This window comes from Pelophylax lessonae, assembly GCF_965119305.1.
Source record: "Pelophylax lessonae genome assembly, chromosome: 9".
Classification (NCBI taxonomy): Eukaryota; Metazoa; Chordata; class Amphibia; order Anura; family Ranidae; genus Pelophylax; species Pelophylax lessonae.
In genome coordinates this window covers 186662158-186689401 of record NC_138776.1, presented here as the reverse complement: position 1 = coordinate 186689401, position 27244 = coordinate 186662158, and the positions used below count along the sequence as shown (strand labels likewise).

General features: G+C 40.2%; 1 protein-coding gene across 1 annotated transcript in view; it reads right to left on the bottom strand.

The window, feature by feature from the left end:
• Positions 1-26761, bottom strand: part of RET (ret proto-oncogene) — a 173390-nt gene extending 146629 nt beyond the window's left edge. The window contains exon 1 of the mRNA XM_082267369.1: positions 26020-26761. Coding sequence (XP_082123495.1) covers positions 26020-26065 — 46 coding nt within the window. The 5' untranslated portion in view covers positions 26066-26761. The remainder of the gene's footprint in view (positions 1-26019) is intronic.
• Positions 26762-27244: the final 483 nt, after the last annotated feature.

Genomic DNA, 27244 nt, shown 5'->3' with positions numbered 1-27244 from the left:
ATATAGTCCATTTTCCCATGCTGGGGGTCTAGTGGGGGTAACCCCCCGGCAATACTAATATTATTAATAGCTGTCTAGATTGGCTGCGAGTCATGTGATTTGCATGCAGTGCTGCTGGTTCAGAAGTCTTTGGTACAAGGTAGAATATTTTTCTAAAAATAATGAAATAGCTATCTAAAATCAACGTGATTGCCAACCAAAATGTGTAACTTTGACATCAGCCAATGATTTTTGTCTGTTCAGGAGCTATCAGATATGAAGAAGAGTTCCAGCAACTAACTGTTTCCAAAAATAGGAGGGTTGATAGTTTTTTATATCCCATATCTTGTTTGGGCTGACTACTTTCATTCAGGGTGAGATTTATAAATTCAATATAGTAATATCATCTGAGATAGCATTTAATGATTTTAATGTATGCAGCCAATCACTTAATGTCATTTGTGACTAAGGACTACGTGCACCGTATCGGTTTACCTTCTGCCCGAACACTTTAAAGAGTTGTGTTTATTTAAAACGCATTGCACCTGCCTCCCACCTGTCTGTGTTGTCCCTAGTACAATGACAAGCTTGTTATTCCTGGAAGTTTGCCAATTAGGAAGAGATTTTCTCAGACCTAGACTGGCTCATGTTGCATTGCAAAGACGTAAAAATCCCACTGGAAACAAGTAAAGGCAACAGAGGAATTATCACTCTATCCATTTCCAAACTCGCCACCGCCACTGCTCCCTCCATGCCTTTCCCAGCACACACGACTGAATTGGAAAGATTGTTTCTGATCACACATGCTGCAATGCAATCACATCCAAGCAAATGACATACCAGATGGCAGAAAATGTTGGCATAAGCGCAGACCTGACATGATTTCACACAATTAAATAAAAAAGGCCAATAAAAGAATGGACCCTGAAATCTACTCCTGATTTTAGTTAAAACAGTATTGGAACAAATATATCCCATTTTTTTAAAATCATAACGCCACCTATGATGTGAGAAATATGTCTTACCAAAAATGACGTTTTTGTTGCAGGGGATGCCTAAAATCTGACTTGTATCTTAGAGCAGACTTCTGGGAAAAACAGTGGGCCAATCACACAAGTGGGAAATTACATTTCTGGGGTACATTTTGTGTACAGAACAGCTCCAGGTAGCCATATTGCATTGCATTGTACAGAAAATGACAGAGCTGCAGATTGAAAAGGAAAGGTCATTTTTAATGACAATCAATTACAATAGGACTTGTGTCACATTTGTATACACTAAATTATAATTTTTTTCCCCACGAAAGTGGAGTTACTCCTAATGAAACAATAGAAGCTAAATATTTGCCAAGGGCAATGGCACCTGTTAAGATTTTTCTCAGACAATTTATATTATTCACCCCCCCCCCCCAATGTTTTAACCACTTGCCGACCGCTCACGTTGCTGCAACTGCAGCAGGAGTGGCAGAGTAGACCTACGTCGCCAGATACCCCCCTCACTCGGCGCCGCGCGCGCTTCGCCGGAGGCTCGCTCCCGCTGTGTCTAAACTGGACAAAGAGGAGGGGCCAGAAGTACCGGCGGGGGACTAAGCAGGTAAGTATAGATATGTTTACTTTTTTTCAACCTTTACAATTGCTTTAGGGTGGCAATTCTGTGTTGCATTTCTGACTACCTTCTAAGGTCTTTAGCCAATTTTAAGTGGAAATTGACTCCCTCAAACCAAATGGATTATTTTAATCCTGTTAGCATTAGAAAATAGATAGGAAAGTGTATGATATTTACTGTTTTAAACTTTTTTTTTACATTTCCTCAGTTTCTTCCTGATTTCCAGGTCTAGGAATCTTCAGGAGGGGAGCACAGGTTTTCTCAGCTATGCGCACCCTCCTCCATGCATGCCTGTGCTAAGGGCATGTAGATTCCAGGAAGAAAATGCTACAGGAATCCTCTGCCCTTCCTCAAGATGGCAATGGCAAGAAAAGCTAGGGAGTTGTTTTTCAAAGTGATTTCTCAGCAAAATAAAGAATGGAGATATGGATGGATGGGGGAGTTTGCTTTGAATATTAAAAATGAATTAAATAGAATTTTTGGTTTGTGGTGCTCAGATGCAGTATAGTTCCACTTTAAGTGTGACTGCATACCATGTACTAGTGATTTATTGTTTTAGTTCTGTCTTGTCTAATATTCTTGTATATTAGCTTGTCATATGCAGTTGCTTAAAAAATTCAATCACATCATCAAGGGATTATTTAAGTAACTTGAAAAGCACCAAGTCATTAACTGTATATAAGGTGGTACAAGAAAGAAAATTCTTCATACACCTTGTTCAAAGGCAAAAGAGGACGTTTATCATAGAAGTACAAAACTGGGTCGACAAGCAGGAGCACAAGCTCCATCAATCACAGGATAGCCTATATTTCATGGAGATACCAACATTTTATATAGGAGGACAAGTAATTCCCCTTGGTTAAATCTAGTCATGTGCTTGACTAACACTTCTAGGAAGAAAAAGATTTAACTACTCTGTCTAGGAATTTTCCACTGGAAAATGTCCTTCTAAAGATAACTTTTCTGCAGTATACAGTATATATATATAGCACTGTCCCCGCAGGAACTTCTGAATAGTGTCTTAACGGGCTCCCCTGGTTACCAGCACACAGTTACCTTTAGATAAAGTCCCTGGATCCCTCCTTCCTCCTGATGGCTCCTCACACAAATGAACAGTCTAGAGGTGTTGGTTTTTTGTTGTTTATTTGTAATTGGAATAAGAGAAGGGAATAGTGGGATACTCCAATTGAACTATTCACATTGTTTGAGGACTTCTATCTTCAGGATTTTCTTGGTAATTAGGTACAGCCAGGCTGTTAATCCACACTGCCACAAGTGTAGATGGGGTTAAGTCTTTTGCTCTCTTTACTCTCTGACAAGAGGACTTGATGGACGATATCTTATCTTCAGGACTTGATGGACGATATCTTATCTTCAGGACTTGATGGACGATATCTTATCTTCAGGATACTCTCACAAGCATCCCCTTTCAATTGATACCCATCCACCGACTATTCGAGGAGCAGGGGTGGCCCCCCTCAGGTCAGGCCCCCTAACACGAGTTTCTGTTCTCATTGTACTACAGAGCCAGATCCTCCAGTGTCTCCCCTCTCAGTCAGCCTCTCTGGACCTCCTGGCTCAGTTCCTCACTGCTACTCTCCAGGCTCTCAAGACAACCCCCTGAAGCTGCATGGCACCTGAACAGAGGAGGAGGCAGCCGCCCCCTTCCTCCCTCCGGGACTCCACTATCCAGCCGATAGACCTCAAGCACATGTGCTCCTGGCTTTTATACAGTATCCCAACATGCACCGAGGCACTTTGCTCTCTGCCAGTCATCAGGACTGTATCAAAGCCCATGCACCCATTTGTCAGGTTTCCTCCCACTGTCCAACATACCTCCCTATTGGATCAGTGTGAAACAAAGATACAGTATAGAATTACCTGCAGCCCCTCTAACAAGCAGACAAAGCCCAAACTACACTTTCTCACCATCACCTACCCAGGAGGGTGCTACATATACAAAATCAAAATTAAGTGTGTAAGCATAACATTGTTAACAGTCTTCAAGGATTAACCTCTGTAACTTTGTCTTACCATCACAGAAACTGCCTTTGTTTCACCAACCCTCACACTAAAGATGGCCACACACTCAAAAAATTTTGGCCAATTTCAACCGCTATAGTCAATCGAGAGTCTCCAAGCCATGATAGTCTACCTACATTTTTTTTTTTTTTGTGAACTTGGCGTGTAACTTGACAGCTTCAATACAAGTTGTTAAAAAAAATTAAAGCAGAAAAATATGACATCTTCTTTGAAAGGGATTGAATTTTTTGACCAGTTTGTTCCAAGCAATTTTGGATCCATCTCCATACGTTCAGTTGAAACCACCGATTTCCATGTTCAGTCAATGGATTCAGGATTTATATTCCAATCTGATTGAAAGTGTTTGAAGTTGCCACTCGCATGGCCAGCCCATCCCTTCCTAATGTAGACGTAACCCCTTAGTTAGCATAATTTTGCTCTTAAGCATCAGGATCCTCTGCACTGAAGAATAACCCTCCTTGGCACTGGTAGACACCAGCTCAGGATTCTGGCATCAGGATCTACTTTTACAACACACTGAAGCTAGTTTATGTGATGGGGCCTTTTAAAAAAAATGGCAATTTTAATATTTTAAAAGTTATGCCTAATCAGAGAGGGTTTTTTAAGCCACTTGAAATATTTCCTACATTTTTCAACTGTCAAGTCACCTCAGTTACATTTCTAAAGGTATTTAGCAGTTTTCTTGCATTTGACCTGCATTTTACATGAAAGTCAAACACAGCCCAGCAAATTACCATTAACTTTAATGAAACAGTACTCATGTGAATTCAGATATAGTGATATGACATATTCAAGTTATGATCAGCTAGTTAGAGGTTAACCACCTGACGCGCGTTTCGTCAGAGCGTACGTCTCAACCTCTGAAGACGTCATACGCTCTGACGAAACGCACATCAGGTGGAACGCACGCCGTTAACCCGGAAGTTGAGCCTGGAACGCAAACCGCTCTCCACGCTACAGACATATACCGGTGGACAGCGAGTAGCAGCTTTTATCCATGTTTTTGCTTTTTAAACCTCAATAAATAATATTTTTAATGGTACTGTACCATCCGGAGCCTTTTTTTCTTCTCCCTAATCCGAATTGGAGGACCTCGGGGACCCGATTCATTTATCGTGGAGAATCCCGGTCTAAGGGGACCAGAGCCCAGCAGCTACCATTTCCCTGACCTGGATGGTCATAAAGCACTACTGGTCTCTTTGTCGTATGACATTTGAGACCCACCATATCTGGTGAGTTTACATCTTATTTCTCCTTTGAAAGTCACCTTTGTGATTGGATTTCCTAGAACATTGGAGGATCCAGCACCAAGCACCTGCACTTTCCCTGGCACTTTCCTTGGACTACTTATCACATAGTCACTTATGAACTATTTTGGACTTCACTTGGCACTATTACTACACCTATTTATTTATTTTGTCATTTATTCATTTATACTGTCTTACTGTGCATTTTAAGGGCATATATTTTAGCTATTTATGCTTTTAGCTATTTGATTGGTATTTTATCCCTATTTGCATCCTACTAGCAAGCGCTATATTCCTTAATAGCTGCAAATAATATAACACCACTTTGTGTGTACCAAATTTCTTTGCAAATCCATTTATTGCTTTGTAAAAGTAGCAGTGATATCACCACTGTGCTGCACATATCCTGAGCAGAGAACAGACTATAGGAGGGGCCTATTAGGCCTCACCCACTATAGGCTGCCTGCAGAAAACTACAGGAAGAGGCGGAGACAAGACCAGTGACCCTGTACCAAGAGACAAAGCAGGTCTTAGCACACCAACTTCCTGCAGAGAGGTTTCATGCTGGATCAATGCACAGATATGGAGGAAATCACAAAGCACACCAAGTAAGAATACATACAGTATGCTTCTTTTATTTAGACAACGCGTGCTTATTCTAGCATTCAGCTTTAAGAGATCTGCCATACAAACACTCAAAACAGCAGCTAGGTTAAACACATTACCATGAAGAAAATGTGAAAAAGCATGAATGCCTAATTGTGTCCAGTAATCCAGTTACTAATGGGGAAGCTTTCATTCTTGATGGGCTAAGCATGACACAAAAAGGCCATCAACAGTGAATACTCCCTCCGTTAAGTAATTGGATTATCACACAAAATAATGCCTGAGCACTTCCTTCACTTTCTTCTCTATGCAGAGACATGCAATATACTGAAAATAACTGAAGTAATTAACAGAAAAAGCAAGAAATGCAGCAAGATAATCTGCACATTTAGCCATTGACTACAATGGTCATGGAATCTGTAGGAAGAGACCCCACAGAACACACGTGGAGCGTGCATTACATATGTAGCAGCTGACACGCATGCCAACAGAAAAGCAGGTTCCTGGGTGTCATCCAAGATGAATCAGACACAGGACAAGTGACGGAAACCATCAGTCTTTATCATGAAATAAATGCTATTGTCCATCTGGTGATTTGGTAAAATGCTGTCCAACTTTCTTTCTTTTTTTTTGCACTAAGATGAAATATTGTAGGGTCTATTTCATGGTTTTCTGTATATGTAAATATATGTCTTTATATGTCTTTATATGTGTTCATGGCAAGGCATCATACAATGTGTATAGGCAGTGGTGTATTTTGATTTTGTGCTGCCCTAGGCAAGACTAAAATTGGGTGCCCCCCCCCCCCTATGTAAATTCGCCCCACTCCTTTTTTAACAGATGTGACTCCCTCCAAAATTGAAGGACTACAAGTCCCAGCATGAACCCCTGAGATCTCACGAGAGGGGGGTGAGAGGGGGTGGGAGGTGAGAGGGGAGTGGGTGAGGGAGAAAGAGAGGGGGGTGGGTGAGGAAAGGAGAGAAAGAGAGAGGGGGATGAGAGATAGAGAAAGAGGGGGGAATCAAAGAGAGAGAGAGGGGGGAATCAAAGAGAGAGAGGGGGGAATCAAAGAGAGAGAGAGGGGGGATGAGAGAGAGAGAGAGAGGGGGGATGAGAGAGAGAGGGGGGATGAGAGAGAGAGAGAGGGGGGGTGAGAGAGAGAGAGGGGGGATGAGAGAGAGAGGGGGGATGAGAGAGAGGGGAGATGAGAGGGGATGCGATAGAGAGGGGGGGTGAGAGAGTGGGGGGAGGGATAAGAGAGAGGGGGGTGAGAGAGGGGGGGATGAGAGAGAGCGGGAGAGAGAGAGGGGATGATAGAGAAAGAGAGAGGGGGTGAAAGAGAGAGAGGGAGGTGAGAGAGAGGGAGAGAGAGAGAGAGAGAGAGAGAGAAGGGGGTGAGTGAGAGAGAGAGAGGGGGGTGAGAGAGGCAGTTCTAGCAACCAGTGGCCAATAGAGTCTCAGGTGGAGGGGGGTGGCTGTTTTGCTGCCCCCCTGCAAAGTGCCGCCCTAGGCCTGGGCCTTGTTGGCCTAGGCCAAAATACAGCACTGTGTATAGGCATAAAACAACTAGTTTTATTACATATTGGACAAAACGCTTTCCATAGGTTATCATTATACAAATGTCGGAGATCACATTGGATAACGAATAAATGACATGTCTACTTTTTTGATTTGCTACCATCACTTGAATATATCCCATAATTCACTTATTGCAGTGTCCTTTGTATGGATGGGGAAAGCAAATGTTTTGGGTTCCATGTGTTGTGCTCTCTGGTGTGCACTAATTACACCCCACTGTTTCTTTATTCTCTGGATGTCCACATGGGCATTGCTGGTACAATGAGACTTAGGGCTCATGCACGCTGCAGCTAATTAAAAAAAAAAAAAAATAGCTTTTAAAGGCATTTGAGGTTTTGAAGTTTGAAGATACTTGTGTTTTTGTTTTTTTTTTTGGCTCTTTAACGCATTTTATTGCACAGTTTTGAGCTTTTTCAAGCTTTTTTGAACTTCTCTTTTTACAAACCTTCCTCTTAGTTTAATTTGCCATTTTTTTTTTGTGCTTTTTTGTGCATTTTTGGGAGCTTAGGCATTTTTCTTTTCAAAAGCTCCTCCCAAAAACGAGAGTTTGGTGGGTTTTTTTTCTGCCTTTAACCAGTTCTGGACCGGAAGGATTTGCCCCGTTAACCACTTCTGGACCGGAAGGATTTGCCTCCTTAATGACCAGGCAGTTTTTTGTGATTCAGCACTGCGTTACTTTAACGGACAAGTACGCAGTCGAGCGACGCTATACCCAAATAAAATTGATGTCCTTTTTTCCCACAAATAGAGCTTTCTTTTGGTGGTATTTGATCACCTGTGAGATTTTTATTTTTTGCGCTATAAACAAAAAAAGAGCGACAATTCTGAAAAAAAAAACAATATTTTTCACATTCTGCTGTATAACATTCCCAAAAAAATTAATTTAAAAATCAAATTTTTTCAAATAATTTTAGGCCAATTTGTATTCTGCTACATATTTTTGGTTAAAAAAAAATTGCAATAGGCGTATTTTGATTGGTTATCGCGTCTACAAACTAGGGGAAAGATTTTTGTCATTTTTTTTAAATTTATTTATTTTTACTAGTAATGGCGGCGATCTGCAGTTTTTAGCGGGACTGCAACATTGCGACGTACAGATCGGACCCCTAACTGACCTTTTAGATACTTTTGGGGGGACCAGTGACATTACTACAGTAATCAGGGCTAAAAATAGGCACTTTTACTGTAATAATGACATTGGCAGGGAAGGGGTTAACCTAGTGGGTGATCAAGGGGTTAAATGTAAGCCTAGGAGAGTAGTTAGTAACTGTGGGGGGATGGGCTTTTGAAATGACCATAGAGACCTGTGATCCTATATAGAAGGATCACAGGCACTCTGTGATCATTTCATAGAGAAGAATGGTCAGCTGTGTTTACAACAGCAGACCGTCTTTCTCTCTCAGCGGGGAGCGATCATGGGTGGCCGGCGGCAATAGCGGCCGCCGGCCCCGTGCATCGGCATCACCGCTGCCTAGTGGGGCGGGAGTGAGTGCCACTAGCACCACGCACGCGACCGACGTGCAGGCGAGCCAACCTGCGGCAGGCAATCGGCAAGTGGTTAAGCTTATATGCCTGTAAACTTATGAAAAGCCATAGAATGCATGGGCACATTGGCTAACATGGAGGAGAGTTTCCAGGCAGAAAAAAAGCGCTCAAAAAAGCTCAAAAGGCTATAGGAACAGCTTCTTTGAGCTTCTTAGAGATGAAGTGTGCATGAGCCCTTACAATGTATATACTGTAGAAATAAGTCATATTATTTGGATGTTCCCCTGATCAGAGCCAGTACAATGAGATTTACAATGTCTATATAATTATTTCTGGAAAATGTATTCTTTGGATGTCCCTCTGGTCAGAGCCAGTACAAGGACACTTACAATGTGTATATGAAAAATTCTAGAAAACAAATTCTCTGGAAGACCCCCAGGTCAGAGCCAGTACAATGAGACTTACAATGTCTATATAAATAATTATAGAAAACAATTTCTAGAATAAAATTCAAAATACTAACCACAACATACAAGGCCATTCCCAACATCACCCCAAGCTACATCACCAACTTCATCTCCAGATATCGTCCTCTCCACTTCTCCCAAGACCTCCTGCTCTCTAGCTTCCTTGTCACCTACTCCCATGTTCGCCTCCAGGACTTCTCCAGAGCCTCTCCTATCCTCTGGAATTTCCTGCCCCAGGATGTCCAGTCAGCCCCTACCCCGTCCGCCTTTAGGCGATCCCTGAAAACTCACTTATTCAGGGAAGCCTAACACACCTCCACCTAAGAACTGTACCTGAGTCACCTCCATCTGATCGTCCCCTGCAGCTATTACCAATTGTATCACCTCCCCGTCCCTTTAGATTTCATGAGCAGAGCAGGGCCCTCCTATTTCTTCTGTATTGAACTGTATTGTAATTGTACTGTCCCCCCCCCCCCCCCCTCTAAATTGTAAAGTGCTCCTGTATAAAAAAAAATAATCTTCTTTTGGATGTCTTTCTGGTCAGAGCCAATACAATGAGACTTACAATGTTTATATGAATATACATTCTAGAAAGCATTCTCGGGATGCCCCCCTGATCAGAGTTGATATAATGGGACTTAACAATATTAATAAAAATAATTCTAGAAAATCTATTCCCTGAATGTCCCTCTAGTCAGAGGCAGTAAAATATGACTTACAATATTTATATGAATAATTCTAGAAAACGTAATCCATAGATATCCTTCTGGTCAGTGCAGGTACAATTAGATGTGCAATTTGTATATGAATAATTTTAGAAAATGTATACTCTGGATGTCTACTTGTCCATAGATTGTACAATAAAACTCACTGGGGTTGATTTACTAAAGGCAACTAAGCTATTTGTTTTGCAAGGGAAGTTTTCTTTATCTTAGCGAATGTGGTGGAAATTCACTTTGCAAAGGAAAACCCCAATTACTTGCAGAAAACAAACAGTATTTATGCTTGCACATGATTGGATGATAGCAGAGCTTCTGAACAGCCTATTTGCATGTAGTAAATCAACCATAATGTATGTACCAGAGTTCTGGACAACGTACACTTTGGGTTTTCACCTGACCATAACTTGCAAGGCTCCTAGCTTCCTGGGACCAGAAAGAGAGACCTTTTAGCACATAGTATGTAGGATAACAATACACCCTACAACACCCCCAGGTTTACAGACCATGGAAATGAACCCATAAGTGCTTTCCTCATCGCTATTCTTTTCTTTCTGCTGTTTCTTTTAAAATAACAAATGCAATCATCTAGAGATTGAACAAAACATTTAGTGTAATACAACGCTTTTGGTGGTTAAATACTTCATTTTTTTTAATAGAGGTCTATACATCAAACCAAAAAGAGGGACAGCGGAAGAGGAAAGATGGACATGAGGGATCTGATTCCCAATATCAGGAGCTTTGAGCTTAAACAATGTGATTTACAGTGCATGTAAAAATAATTCTGGAAAACTGGATGTCCCCTGACCAGAACTTTTACAAATAGGAATTTATTGTCCAGTATGAATTAGAATAAAGGATAGAGCCAATGTATTTTGGGGGCCTAAAAAATGCTCCACTCACACTCATCTGGGCTTTCAAAACAACAGAAACACATTTATAAATGCATTAATATACTATACTAAATATACAATTTTTTTTTTTTTATTATTAATATTTCTGCTGCTGTTTTAGCCTGGATGAAGGGGGCATTTCCGAGGCTCCCAAAACGCATTGGATCACCCTTTAAGCAATTTAATGTAATTCTTAGATCCTAATCTAAGATCTAATCAGGTACAATTCAAGGAAACTGTAAACGTATCATTAATAGTGTGGGTTAACAGTTCAGTATGGAGGCACCATCCCATAAAGTAGAAATTTTTTAAAAGGAACTAAACTAACCACACTCTATTGTAGAGTGTGATAACAAGAATCATGGGGCGTTTCTCTTAGGGAAATCAAACCTCTGTGATGGACGAGTGATAGCCTTCGTGGTATATATGGAAAACTACACCGACACCTGGCAGCTCTTCTGAAGAGTAGAAGCAACTCCTACTGGTAAGCATAAGAAAAGAAAGAAGGCGCCTCTAAGTGCAGCACAAACAATTATTTATTGGCACATGAAGGGTGAAAACTTACACGATAATCATAAAAATGGACACAACAGCGTCACTAAGGGTCCGTTCATGTGCCAATAAATGAATGTTCATGCTGCACTTAAAGGCACCTTCTTTCTTCTTATTGTAGAGTGTGGGGTGAGATAGGGGACTTTAAATGTGCCGTTTACATATTAACCATAATTAAATTATTTATTTATTTTTTTAATACTAATTCTCTCCTACGGGAGAGGGACAGTTTTTTTTTTTCTCCCTTGCTCTACGCTGTGCCCCCAGTGAATATCTAATTATATATGTACTTGATTTGTATTTGTTTATGTATTTTTCTTAACAATATCTATTTTTGTTTTTTTATTCTTATGTATATAGTTGTTTTGTTCCATATTGCTGCTACGGATTCTGATGAAGCATTGAAAAGCAAAACGCGTCAATCCCGTATGTGCATTCTCTGTGAACAACATTTACATTTGGTATCTTTTTTTCTTCCCTCCCCCTGTGCTGTGCCCCCAGTGGCTATCTAATTATATATGTACTTGATTTTTAGTTGTTTATGTATTTTTCTAAACAATATATATATATATTTTTTTTTTTTATTCCTAATGTATATAGATGTTTTGTTCCATATTGCTGCTACGGATTCCGATGAAGCATTGAAGAGCAAAACGTGGTGAAACCCCTTATGAGCTGATAACTAGATGGTACTTTACCCCATGTAAATTGCATGCCATTTTCCCATCTTCTACCCCTAACTGTTATATAAGATGTAATGTTCCGGGATCTTTCACCCATATTTTCTGGGAATGTGACAGAATTTCCTTTATTTGGCAGCAGTTGGAAAGTTTTGCTTCCAAAATCTCTAACAGTCAAACAAACCTCACTCTCTCCAATTGTCTTCTCTTCACTACAATACTTGGTTTGTCTGTACCTCAGATGAGACTTATTCACATTATTTGTGTTCTTATACATTGGCTGATAGCAGTGAATTGGAAGTCCTCTTCATTCCCCCCAATTAAAGGCTAGACTCTCCTCCATTAATCAAATGGAAAAAAATGTTCACACTATTTATAATTCAACAAAAATTTATGATAATAAATGGGAACCTTGATTCGATCACTCAGGCCTTCTATTTCAACCGATGGGTTCCTAAACTCAAATCTATCTATACATGGACACTATTAAAGATTTAGAAATTTCTTAATAGATCATTTGTAGTTAGCTACATGTGCCGTATATTTTCTGAGTATTTCCTGTTTTATGCAGTATTATTGAAATTGTTACATGTCCTTTCTATTTTTGCTTAATCCTGCTGTATAAATATACTTGACATAGAATTTATTAATACTTTCTGTAACAATAGCTTTTGTTTACGGTTGTTGACCACATTACTTTTATATGCTTTTGTACCACAATTTTTCACCTTAATAAAAAAGTTTGTATACAAGAAAAGCGAAATGTTTCAATCCCGTATGTGCATTCTTTGTGAACAACATTTACATTTGGTTCTTGCGCTTATTGAGCTCTGTATTTATCAGATTCTATGCTGATATGTTTTAATCTTTAAATGTATTTATGTAATAGAACAAAGTTTATATTTCTTTTTTTACAAGAAACTGTAAATATCCTTTGTCATGAAAAAGCTGTCAGCTACGTATCCAAACTCTTTATCCGAATACCACCCTAAATTCCCATACCAATAGGATAACCCCATTGTTCCAGTGCCAATCTTCCTGCTTTCCAAGATTTTGAACAAAGACACTTACAACATGTATATGATTAATACACCTGGTAGAGCAGGAACAATGCAAAGCATGATATGTTTATACTGTAAATCATATTAAAAAATAAAATGTAATAATCCTAATTGTAAGAATTCCAGTCCATTAATGCCTGCAGCCTATACATTGAACAAAGGAAGGCTGCAGTTAGCTTGTCCATCATTAGAAGGAGCCCAGCAGCCGCCCAATCCAGGGATCTCCAGCCGTCTGTCATGTCACAAGTGTCTCATGTCACTACTTTGCTGTCAGTTCACTTAGTCATTGAGCAGCTCCTTCTGTTTCATCAAGTAAATCCTTATCCCCAATTCCAGAAACTAGCCGTAGATGTGAAATAGCACAGTGTGTTCTATATGACATAAAAGTATGCCCATGCTGCTTTCATGTCTGTAATTGCTCATCCTTATGCTGGCAAGCTGACCGTATTGTTCCTCCCTATAGAACTGCGGTGAAACGAATCAATGCTCCTTACCAAAAGGGACTGTGGATGACTGCTCCGAACCCTCACTACATTGACCAGGACTTGGCGCACTAAAACACTCGCAAGCAGTTTAGTTAACCCCATCAGTGCTAGATATATGCACACATCTTGTTAACGTTACAGAAATTTTAAGTAACTTTAAAACCCCAGCAAGAAACTAACATCTGGTCCACATTTATTGCACTTCCCAAAACACCTTTCCGCCATATTTACTATTTTTGTAAAAAACTAAAAGAAATAAAATGAGGTCTCATTTTTCTAAAAACAAAAAAAAAAGAAGGAATCTGTTCCACATCACCCTCCCTTTTGGTTTAAGCAGTCCAATAGGTTATAACCATGAATTTCTGGGAAGAGGAGTCTACTGCATATAGCATGACACTGCAGAAATGGGTATTAGTAATATCAGGAATGACATACGGTCTTTGAATTACACTATGATCTCGCTGTATTACTCATCTCTGATACCATCCAGATACAACAACAGACCAAGATCTCAGAACTGCTGCTGTCATTTAAAATGCAACTTGCTGTATTAGAGTATTGAACAATTAGCAAATGTACGCTGGCCATATACTATACGAAAAATCGTTCAAACTCATTTTCCAAAAACGAACGATCTGTGGTGAGAGCAAAACCAAGAATTTCTGGGAAAAGGAGTCTACTGCCATCATGTAATGACCGATAAATCGTTCAATGGACATAAATGAATCAGTTTTTTGTTTATTTTTTTTTTTTTCACATATACCTAGTGCAAACAGTTTGGATAAGAAACACATTAACCTTTCAAATCATAATTCGTTCAGCAGTAAATTTACAAACTTGTCCTTCCTTTTTTTGGCTTAAATGTCACAACCGATTACCGATTTGTGCCCATTAACTGGTCCAAAAATGAGCGAACTGTTCAAATGACCAAATTTCTGCCGGTTTTTCATATAGTGTATGGCCAGCATTAGTCTCATCAAGACTGTGCTTACTCATGTGTTGCTGTAGGATAAACTAGCGAACGTGAGTCCTTATGTGCACAGGAGGGCTTAGAGAACAGAAGGAAATCTCTAACATGTGTAACTTGGAATATCATAGAAAAGTCCACACTGATGAAGTCAGGTGATCACAGGGCTATCCAAAAAAAAAAAAGTGAGGAAACGTATTACGCCAAAACTCATTCTAATATAAAGATGACACGAAACCTGGTACTGAAATCTATACAGAGGTTGTCATTAAACTTCTTTTAAATTGACAGCTGCCTGGCTGTCTCTGTTTTAAGCCACTAACCTGGAACACGCAAACAGCAAGTCAGGTTGGAATAAAGTCTACACACTTGTACTGGATTAGTGAGTTAGAAAGAACTGATGCCATTGGGTCACCATGAAAGCTTGGCAATCTGAATTTTCAGAAAATAGTTCAACAATGACTGCCTTTATATTTTTCTCAATTTAGTTTTTCTTTAACATGTTACTTTAAAATCCTATCAGACAAGGCACACTGATCAAGCAAATTAATGACAAAATAAATGTCAATAAGGCTACCTTTAAAGTGGTAATAAATTCCCATGTATGACCTGAGGAAGGATGCCACTCCTCTGAAACGCGTTGCCAGGTCAACTGTTTGACGTCCACACTCTCTTCCCTCCTGTATCCTGATCGTGTGGGCTTGTGTGTGTTCTCGAAGCATAGCACCGGCTGGACTGGGCGCATGCGCATTAGGGTCTGCACATTGAGCATGGTGTTGGATAGTCTTGGATATACTGCCAGAATCCGGACAGCTAGGCTGAACGTCCACGGCTTCCCCCTCCCCTGTCGGGATCTTGAGGTGGTTTTAGGAGTGCAGCCAAAGTGGAATGTCTATGTTGTATATATCTTCACACAGTGTGAGTTTGACCATTGTAGTGTTTTAACTTTTGCATATTAAAGCCGAATTACACCAAGGCGGCTTTACACCCTAGTGTAATTGTGGTTTTTTTTTCTAGATGTGTTCCTGCCACTCAGAGGATCCTTTATAAAAAGGATCATATTGGAATCTCTATCTACAAACCCACTTCCATTGACACGTTTCACCCTACCAGGCTTATTCATAGTGACCGGTTGGGTGAAACGCATTAATAGGGTGGGTATCCTGATGGGGATTCCAATTTGTACCATTTTGTCAAATAAAGGTCCTTGAAGGAAGTGACATCACAAGTTTTCAGCCTCTGTCTTTTGTATAACACCTGGCATGCCCACAGTGAATGACTCGACTCTAAAGCTTGGGGACAGGGAGCCTTTTGTTACCCTACTAATGGTTTACGGTGTATTTATGACCCCGTTCTCCTACAACCCGGGCAGCAAATCGCAACAGATTTGCCATAGTCAGAGATAGATTGATCACTGTAGATGAGGCACATTTTCATTCCATGCAGATGCACAATTATGAAGTGGGCAGTGGCAAGTTTTATTTTTCTATTAGTGCTGCTTTGGGGGGAGAAAACTATAAATGAAGCTAAAATCTTATAGTAGATTCATCTCATAACCTTTCTTACTGCTTTTCTCTAGCATTGCTATGCTTTGTACCCCAGTTAATAAGTGTTCCCCCATAATATTCTGTGTTAGGGTTCTATCACCATCTATTACATACAGCATTGAGGGGTAAGTAAAATATATCATCATTTTGTTTTGTCATTGTGCCATTAATAACAGCTTAAGCTGTCAATTTGCATTTCATGAATATGCTTCCTCATGGGAGACATGTTCGCCAATTTAACCCGGGATTCAGCAAGGACGCCAAACATATGCTAACTGGGTTTCGAAGGCTCTCATTTAGTAATATCGTACTGAATCTGGATCCATGTCCTTGGAGTACACTTATCTTCAGTTAAGTCTTAGCCGCCAATAGAGATGCTGACATTACAAGCATCAAACTTATGTCTGATAGGAAATTCAGGGAATGGCTGTACTAATCATTTACAGACATAACTAACTCCTATTAATGTACACACAGGCTGCACTTGCTAAATATGAACAACAAGGTCACAGAACAGAGAAAAAGTGAAAAAATAACCATTCAAAACCCAGAAGAGTGCTTCATATGGACTACAAAGTACACAAAGGATAGATTTCTAGTGCAGAATCATCCAAACGTTGAACCATTATAATTAACTACAGTGCAATACAGAATTTTTTACGTTGCCAACACATATGTTGTATTAGATAGCAATTATTTAGTTTACATGTTGGAACCATTGAAGCAAACCCCGACAACAGATTCTAAAGTGTCTGCAAATACAGCTTTACTAATTACTACACTATTTATATTTTATTACACATCAATGCAATCCTGCAGCCAAACAGAAGGACAAACAGCTGTTGGTAAAATACATAACTGTTTTTTTCTCCCAAATATAATTATCTGAACTTGAATTGACCTTTAAAGGGTCTGACAGATACGGGTGAGTCGCTCATAGAATTTGGGGACTCTTGTAGTGAGATCTCCCTCTGATCTTTGCCTTCCTTCTTTGGAGTCTTACTCCTTGTGTTGCAGATATGGGTGGGTCTGTCATAGAATTTATGGATTCTTGTAGTGAGATCGTCTTCTGATCTCTGACTCTTCCCTCTCCATCTTTTGAGTCTTACTCCTAGTGTTTCAGTTATGGGTGGGTCTCTCATAGTGTTTGGGGAATCCTATAGTGAGATCTCCCAGATCTATGCCGCATCCCCTTCCATTTTTGGAGTTTTTCTCCTCATGTTGCAAATATGGGTGGGTCTCTCAAAGAGTCTGGGGACTTCTATAGTGAGATCTTCCCAAATGTATTCATCTTCCCTTTCTATCTTTAGAGACTTACTTCTTGTGATACAGATATTGATGGATCTCTTATAGAGTTTGAGAGTTTGGGGACTCCTGTATTGAGCTCTCCCTCTGATCTCTGCTTCTTCCCTCTCCATCTCTGGAGTCTTACTCCTTGTGTTGCAGATATGCGTGTGATCTCTCTTTAGAATTTGGGGACTCCTAAAGTAAGATCTTCCCGGATCTATGCCTCTTTCCCTTCCATCTTTGGAGTCTTATTCCTCATATTGCAAATATGGGCAGGTCTCTCAGAGAGTCTGAGGACTACTATAGTGAGCTCTCCCTAGATTTATTCCTCTTCGTTTTCCATCTTTGGAGTCTTACTTCTTGTAAAGCAGATATGGGTGGGTCTCACATAAAGTTTGGGGATCTTCCTTCTGATATCTGCTTCTTCCCTTTCCATCTTTGGAGTCTTGCTCTTCGTGTAGCAGATATGGATTCGTCTCTTATAGAGTTTGGGGATTCCTTTAGTGAGATCTTCCCAGATCTATGCCTCATCCCCTTCTATCTATGGAGTCCTACTCTTCATGTTGCAAATATGGGTGGGTCTCTCAGAGAGTCTGGGGACTCTATAGTGAGATCTTCCCAGATCTATGCCTCCTCTCTTTCTATCTTAGGGACTCGGAGTCTTACTTCTCATGATACAGATGTGGGTGGGTCTAACATAAAGTTTGGGGACTCCTGTAGTGAGATCTCCCTCTAAGCTCTGTCTCTTCCCTTTTCATCTTTGGAGCCTTATGGCCCGAATACACGATAAGAAAATCGGCCGAACATTTCCGCTCAGCGAGCGATCGGCCGATATTCTACTCGTTAATGCCCAGCCATCAATGAGCGATATCGATATTGTGAACGAAAAATACAGTTTGAAAAACCCGAAAAATTCTGTCGTCTCGTTTGCGAATGAACGATATTCTATACGTTGGTGTTGTGGTCGTTCATTTGAAATCTGTATAACCTCATGCCCGGAAATATTTTTCGATTCGACTGTTTCGATGGTCGGCGGGCAACGGTCGGCCGATATTCGGACCGTGTATGTTGGCAACGTTTTCCCCCAACAAATACTTTTTCAAAAGTCGGTGGTCGAATGATCGGGCGATATTCTAATTGTGTATTCAGGCCATTACTCCTCTCATTGTTTCAGTGAGGAGTCTTATTCCTTCTGCATTAGTTTCCCTAATGTAACATTCCTGAAAAAAACTTCCATACAGCTTGAGCTTGGACCTCCATTGTTGTGTAAATCGTTCTACCAGACTATCTAGGACATGGGTGTCCAACCTTTTGGCTTCTCTGGGCCACATTGAGTGTAGAGAAATTTTCTCGGGCCGCATAAAAAATATATACCATTAGTTAAAGTATATAAGTAATAAAACGCAGCCACACCCCTTCCCGTGCTGCCGCCCCCCCCCCCCCAGCACTAGTTTTACACAACTAGTGGATGATCCCCTCCGAGGCTGCCTCTGTGGCCGTGCCCCCGACTCGACTTCCTTCCTCCCCAGCAAAAAAATAATAATTGTCAGGAGGCAGTGGGCCGCATTGCCTGCGGTTCCGGGCCGCATGCGGCCCCCGGGCCGCAGGTTGGACATGCCTGATCTAGGAGATGGTTAAAACTTTGGTGGGTTTAACCCCCTTGGCTTTTTTCCCAAGTCTGAAATATCAGTTTTGGGTAGTCAGATCCTTCAAACATCTTATTTAATAAAACAGTGACTAGAAGAAAAATGGTGTGCAAAGTGCAGTAACCCATTTTATCTTGCATAAGCATATTACAGAATTGTAAATGCGGATGCTCTCTGCCGTATTTAATAAGCATTTAATAAGTTGAAGAGTAGAATATATTATGGAAGTAACAGGTAGCCATCTAGCAGAACAGATTGTAAAGTCTTCCATCTTCCAAGTCTCTTGACTTGGCAGCACACACATTGGTTTTCCATCACTTGCTATTACTTGGATGCTGCGCAATATTTTGTATAATACGTAGCAAACACATATTGCTGTAACTGCGGCTGTAACACAGGCCACATAAAAATTAGCCAGTGAATTGGCTTCAGAACATTAAAGTGCCTCTGTAATGAAATCACTTCTTTAATAAGCATTTGCTGCAGGAAAGAGGACAGAAGTCTCTTTCCAGGGAACATAAAATTAATTTCAAACCATAAAATTATGATGCAGGGTAAAATGAAAGTCAACTCAAAGAAAAACTGAGATTGCAGTGATTTTCACTGACTTGAATACATAAAGCGCAGACGCACTAAATATATTTTATCTGTTTGACTTCCATGCAGGGAGGGGAATTGTGGTTCATCTCAACAGACACATAACAAAACTTACTTGACACATGTATCTACAGAAACATGTAAAGGATCCCTTTGACTTCTGGAACAACTTCAAATCTATTTCTTAGAAGAACACAAAAAGCAACGGGTGCATGATCCCTTAGTAACTGCTCAGCATTCATCAGTCTACAGAAGGCAGAACAATGGCTGTTGTAGGTCACTGCACTTGGTGACCTGCCTCATTCATATAACCCAACTATAACTGCTAATGTGAATAGCAGGGATAGCACTCTATCAATCTGGCCATACACACTTCAAACAAATGATACAATCTACTAGATTTAGGTTGCAAGAATGTATGTAGGGTCAGATGAGATCAAAAGCAATCATAAAAATACATTAGGTTGCACAGAATACTGGAGGTTATTTACTAAAACTGGAGAGCGCATAATCCGGGGTAGCTCTGCAGAGAAACTAATCAACTTCCATGTTTTATTGCCCAAACTTAATTGAACAAGCTGGAGTTAGAAGTTGATTGGCTACCATGCAGAGCTGCCCCAGATTCTGAATGCACCAGTTTTAGCAAATCTACCTTAATGTTTGGAGGAGCTAGAAAGATTTTAATGAAATCCTATCCAATTATAACAAGTGTGGTATGACTACAATTCAAAAGATTCCTCCTTGTTACTGTTAAGGGGCTTCTACAATGAGGGCGTGTAGGGTTCAGTCCTTTACATAGAATCACCATCTGAATGTATGTGCTGGTTTGAATCCCACCTATGACACTACCTAATTTGAATGTCCTTCCTGTGCTTGCGGGGGTTTTCTCTGGTACCCAAGTTGCCTCCCATACTCTAGACGGGTTGGTAGGTTAATTGGCCCCTCTCTAAATTGGCCCTAGTATGTGTATGTATTCATCTGATATAGAGACCTTATGCCTCGTACACACGCACCGATTATTGGCCGGGAATTTTCGGTCAACGTCCGATCGGCAGATTTTCAGCTTGTTAGTATGATGCTTTCGACAACCGACTCCGACTTTTTTTCGGCCGAATAAAATCTGGTGTGCATGCTATAAAATTTTTGTTGGCCGTCAACACAACGGCCGATTTTCGGTCAGTCAGTACAGATTTCGGCAGACAAAAATCTGATGAGCAAGACTGGGCATGCTCAGAGAAGAAAAAACACACGGAAAGTAAACCAGCACATGACATCACTTCTGACGTACAATTTTGTTGGCCGAGAAAATTCGTGTGCAGTCTAGGCACATTCCAACCAACAACACACAACTTGGACAAAAGACGGCCGATCGGTCGGCCGATAATCGTTGCGTGTGTACGAGGCATTAGATCAGGGATCCTCAAACTACGGCCCTCCAGCTGTTGTGGAACCACACATCCCATGATGCATTGTAAAACTCTGACATTCACAGACATGACTAGGCATGATGGGAATTGTAGTTGCTGAACAACTGGAGGGCCATACTTTGAAGACCCTTCAGTTGCCTTAGATTGTGAGCTCTGTAAGGGCTGGGTCTAAAGTAAATGTGCAATGGGGGAGATTTACCAAAACTGGAGCACTCAGGATCTGGTGCAGCTGTACATAGTAGCCAATCAGCTTCTAACTTTAGCTTGTAAAATTAAGTTATGACAATAAAACCTGGAAGCTGATTGGTTTCTGTGCAGAGCTGCACCAGATTTTGCATGCTCCAGTTTTAGTAAACCTCCCCCATTGCACAGTCACATCAAACCCTCCCCTTCCAGAGCCTACAATCTATGGTCTCTATATCACATTCATACATACACATACTAAGGCCAATTTAGAGAGGAGCTAAATATATTTCCCCAATATGTATGTTAAGTGCCATATAAATAGCTGTGATAAATGCTACATGTGTTAGGAAGGCCCTATTTGCACCTTTTATGAGTGTTTTAGGTGCACTTTCCTAAAAAACAAACATTATATACACATTATATAGAGGTCAATGGTAACAAACTCAAAATGCATGTAAAACGCACTTAAAACATAACGCACCAAAAACGCACCCCAAAGGTGTTAAAACTGCCCATAAGTAGAACAGATTAGTGGCTGGCTCAATAAAGAGTTTTCCTGTATTGTAGAAACAAAAACATTATGATGTCATTGTACTACAATGGAAAAATAGTGTCCTATAAAAGAAGAAATATTTTTTTATTATGATTGGACATCCATCCATCCACACTGCAGAGCTCTGCCTGTCATTGCTTCTCACTTATTCTGCACGCTTGTATTCAACAGCCCTGATTTGTATCACCTGTAGGCCTGAAATTTATGAGCAAACACTGACATATGGAGATAAGAACTATACCACAATGCTCCTGTTTACATTAGTGGAAGAGGCAGCTGCTTGGATCCTTATCAGACCTGCGGGCAGCAGCAGCCAGCAAGTCACCTGCATGCTACTCCTCGTGAGTCACGGGGCATGAAGAAGGGAACTTACCCTGCACCTACTATTACACTAATCATAATACTTTTCTCTCATTCTTTTATATTCCTTTACCTAACCAAAACTTGAGATATACAAGAAATTAAAGCTTATTCATTAATACTGGAGATAGGGAAAAAGGCACAAAAATGCAGCTGCTTCCCATAGCAATATACCAGGTCCTACCTGTCATAGTGGAAAAATTAAAGAATCTGCTTTGGGTGACAACTCAGCTTTCTATTTCACTTGTTTTCCATTTTTATTTTAAGCCAACTGCAGAGTCTTATCTGCTGAATGGTTACATTTATATCCTTGTTGTGTAAATATTAAGTGTCTGGGATAACTAATTACCAATAATGTTTGTTAAACACTATTTAATAGTTCTTTTTGTACAATATAATAATACAGGGCTTAGCAAGGAGACAATGGTTGTTATCCATATTGTCCCCTTATGCTTCTTTAGCCTTTTTATGGAAAAAGTTACATAGTTTATAAGGTTGAAAAAAGGCACAGGTCCATCCAGTTCAACCTGTGTGTGATTTGTATCCTATACCAAATCCTTGTGTAAATTCTGCTTTCTGAAGAAGACATCTGAAGGCTTCTTTTTGAAGTTGTCAACACTTTCAGCTGGTACCACTTCCTAGGAAAGGGAATTGTACATTTTTACTGCTCTAACAGTAAAGAACCCTTTGTGCCACCTTTCTTCTATCCCCAAATGATGGCAGTGTGTCCCGTTTAGGGAAGTATTCTTTGAGCTCAAGAAGAAAAGTTCTTGTTCTAGCCTTTTCTATAAGGGTCAGGTCACACCACATGCAATCCAGTATGTTTTTTTCTGCATCCACTTTACTTCTAACCCCAAATTATGGCAGTGTGTCCCCTTTAGGGAAGTATTCTTTGAGCTCAAGAAGAAAAGTTCTTGTTCTGGCCATTTCTATAAGGGTTAGGTCACACCACATGCAATCCAGTATGTTTTATTCTGCATCCACTTTACTTCTAACCCCAAATTATGGCAGTGTGCCCCCTTTAGGGAAGTATTCTTTGAGCTCAAGAAGAAAAGTTCTTGTTCTGGCCCTTTCTATAAGGGTCAGGTCACACCACATGCAATCCAGTATGTTGTTTTCTGCATATAAAACGCATGGAAATTAGATTATATGGTTTCCAATGGCAAAGTTCACACCAGTGCGACCAGTTCCACGGCTTTGCAGTTCCAGAAAAAAAAAAAGAACATGCTGCATTTTTCCTGCATGGGGCTTTACTGGAATGTGGTAAAGTGCATCAAAAACGCACTGCAACGCATCAAAAAACGCAACAAAAATGCACCGGACCCGAGTACAGTAAAAAAAAAGACAAGAAAAAAAGCATCTGGAATGCATCCGAAAGCGCATCAAAAACGCTTTAAAAACGTGCATGCAGAAACGCATCCGGAATGGATCTGGAGTGCATTTTGTGGTGTGAAGCAGCCATAAGGCTTTGTCCACTGCTAACCACTCGATACTTCAAGAGTCTGTACAAGCCTAGACAAAGAACACTGGTAATATCCACAACCTGTTGTATTATGTAGTTATCCTACTATCAAATCAAAGTCTGTTTCACTGTACAGAGGTCACTGATAAGCTGCTCAATGTTAGAATAAAATTATTTTGTAGGTGCATTGTGTAAAATATGACTTTGAATATTATTTATGTTGTTCCCTTATGCTTGAACAGGCTTATGAAGTATCTGTTGTACTCATGGTGAATTGAATTGCTATTGGAAGACTATGTCTGCAGCTGGCCAGGGAACAGATTAAATTACCTTTTAAATATTTACATTGCATTTTTGGTCAGTAGGAAGAATCCCCCACCTTACAGATATCTCCTAGATTGTAAGCTCTAACGAGCAAGGCCCCCTGATTCTTCCTGTATTGAATTGTATTGTAACTGGACTGTCTGCCCTCATGTCGTAAAGCGCTGTGCAAACAGTTGGCACTGTATAATATTAATAGCTAAAAAGATCATTGGTGTCAGTGGTTACTTTTATTAAAGGCAGAAAGTGCTCATTGCTCGAGAAACCCCTAGAAACCTCTGGAGGAACCCTGGTTGGGAAAGGCTGGGAGAGGCTTTAAGATGGTTATCATTCATGTTGTCCCCTTATGCTTGCACAGGCTTTTGAAGTATCTGCTGTAAATGATATTGGAAGACTTTGTTTGCAGCAGGCCATGGGACACATTAAATAAGGAACTCGCATTAAGTACTGAATACTTCAAGAGTCTGTACATGCCTAAAGGAAACAACATAGTTAATAATCTTCAATGGTATTAGGCTATTCTGCTTTATACTGGTGCCCAATTATTAGTAAATTTGTGCAGAATTAAATATATATATATTATATATATATATATATATATATATAAATAAAAAATATATATATTATAATAATATATATAAAATTAGAATTAATATATATATATTAATTATAATTATATATATATATATATATATACATATATATATATATATATATATATATATATATATATTATATATATATAAAATATATATTATAATAATATATGTAAAATTATAATTAAGATATATATTATTATTATTATTATTATTATTATTATTATTATTATATTATATATATTATATAATATATATATATATATATATATATATATATATATATATATATATATATATATATATATATATATATATATATAATCTGAATCTTATACTGAGCTGCCTCTCATTTTTTTTTTAACATGGAGGAACCCTTAAAAAATATTCTGGTTTCAGGGAACCCCTGCTAATAATTATTATATCTACAACTCATGTTACTTTAGTGTGACAGTCAGTAGAAAGAATTCTTCAAACATTTATGGTAATTGGGAAGAATCCCCTCTTACAGTCAGCTAAAAAATATAATTGGTGTCAGTGGTTACTTATATGAGAGGCAGAAATTGCTCATTTCCCAAGGAACCCCAACAGCCTCTGGAGGAACCCCAACAGCCTCTAGTGGAACCCCAACAGCCTAGAGGAACTCCAACAGCCTCTGGAGGAACCAATACAGGCTCTAGAGGGACCCCAACAGCCTCTGGAGGAACCCTAACAGCCTCTAGAGGAACCCCAATAGCCTCTGAAGGAACCTCAACAGCCTCTAGGGGAACTCCAACAGAATCTGGAGGAACCCCAGCAGCCTCTAGTGGAACCCAACAGCCTCTAGGGGGAACTCCAACAGAATCTGGAGGAACCCCAACAGCCTCTAGTGGAACCCAACAGCCTCTAGAGGAACCCCAACAGCATCTGGAGGAACCTTCTTTGAGAAGGGCTGCATCAGAGACTAGCAGAGGGGCTTTTAATATGCTTATTCTTTAGGTTGTTCCCTTATGCTGGTACAGGCTTCTGAAGAATCTGCTACATTAAAAAAAAAAAAATACTAATAGAAGACTTTGAAATAGTAAATCACACTCAGTACAATGAATACTTCAAGAGTCTGTACAAGCCTAACAAAATAAGCACATCTGCAACATTATTAGGTTGCCATATTTTAAATTGGTACCCAACTACTGATAATGTGTATAGAACAAAATTCTTCTTTCTAGCCCTTTTTGTAGAATCTGATGCTTTGCCTTCTCATCATTTTTAAAGTGGAGGAACCCATCAAATAACTTTCTGGTTTCAGGGAACCCCTGTTAATGATTACTATATCTACAACTTGCGGTACATAAGTGTGATGATCAATAGGAAGAATGCTTCTTGATTGGGTGGTCATTGGGAAGAATCCCCCCCCCCCCTTTACATAAGATCCTGGGTCTCAGTGATTACTTATCTGAAAGGGTGCTCAGGGAACCCTTTGAAACCTCTGGACGAACCCTAGTTGAGAAAGGCTGCTTAAAGACTAGCAAAGACAATTACAAAATAATTATTCTTTTAACGGCAGTTATTAAAATAAATCTAATCTGCAATGTTATACAGCTTGTATTCCTTATATATTAAAACTTGCCTTAAAGGGGTGTTTCACATTGTGCTAAAGGCTGAGCCCCTAATCAGGATAAAGCAGAACTTACCATGAGCCAGGCAGAGGATGCACAGTGCCCACCTGACAGATGCCATGGTGGGCTGACACTGTCTGCTCTATAGGAGGTAGAAAGTTGCCCCTCTGCAATAATAATCCACTTCTGATGTCTCCAGGGCGTGTCTGGAAGAAGAAGAAGACTGAGCTGGGCTGTAATCCCTCAGCCAGACTGGTCCATGCTGTCCGGTGCCTGCTGCTGTCCAGTGACACAGGGTGGTGCAGGTGGTGCAGCTGACAGCTGGCACAAGTCTAGTTCATCTGAGCCCAGTAGCTGGGGAGTGCTCAGCATGCAGCAGGGCTCCGCACTGCCTCTTGTCATTGATCATGCTGCATGTCCCTGTCTGGCTGCTTTTGGGAAATGGATCAGGAGGAGACACGACCCCCCTCCTTCAGATCCGACACAACTCTCTGATCATACAATGAAATCCACCCAAGGAAAAAAAATAAAAAAGTTGCTGCAGAAGGGACTCTGATCAATCACATCCTCCAAAAAAGGGACCCTTGCCCACCACACCTTAACTCTCTAGGGGCTGGAAGGAGCCCATCCTAAAGTAGAGTAATGTGTAGAGAGGAAAAGTTCTAAGGTGAGCTGTAGATGGGGAGAGAATAATGACATAGAGAGGATGTAGTATTTGTATCCTGTGATGGGGTCCAGGGATGATGATGATGATGATGATGATGCTGTCTCTCCCAGCTGGGTGGATCACTCTTCTCTGGAGGAGCTGAGTGCTAATGAAGACAGCAGCAAATGGGCACTCAGCTACACCCAGTTTAATTAATAAACTGCAGCCAGGAGCAAGCCAGGGGAGGGAGGGAGGGATGGGGGAGAGAGCACTCACACATGTACTGTGCTGGAGTGAAAAGGGCAAAAGGAAGGAGCAGACACAGCCATCAAATGCAATCAGCCAGAAAATGCATTGCCAAAGCCGCAGGCTGCCTGGATTGGGGAAGGGTTAACCCCTCGCCTGCCAGGAGCACCTGCAGGAGCAAGAGATGGACTACACAACAAAGTCTAAGTACCTAACTAGTGTTAGAGCAAATATAGGGACCTGTCTGATTTGTAGAATGGGAAAAAGTAGCTTTATCAACAGCCAGCCAAAGAAAAAAAATGTATTGCCGGAAAATTTTCATACCTTGGAGTATGTGAAGAGTTAAGTGTTGAGGGTTTGCTGGTCTTAGGCTGGCCATTATACAATTTTCTTACAAATTCTGTAAAA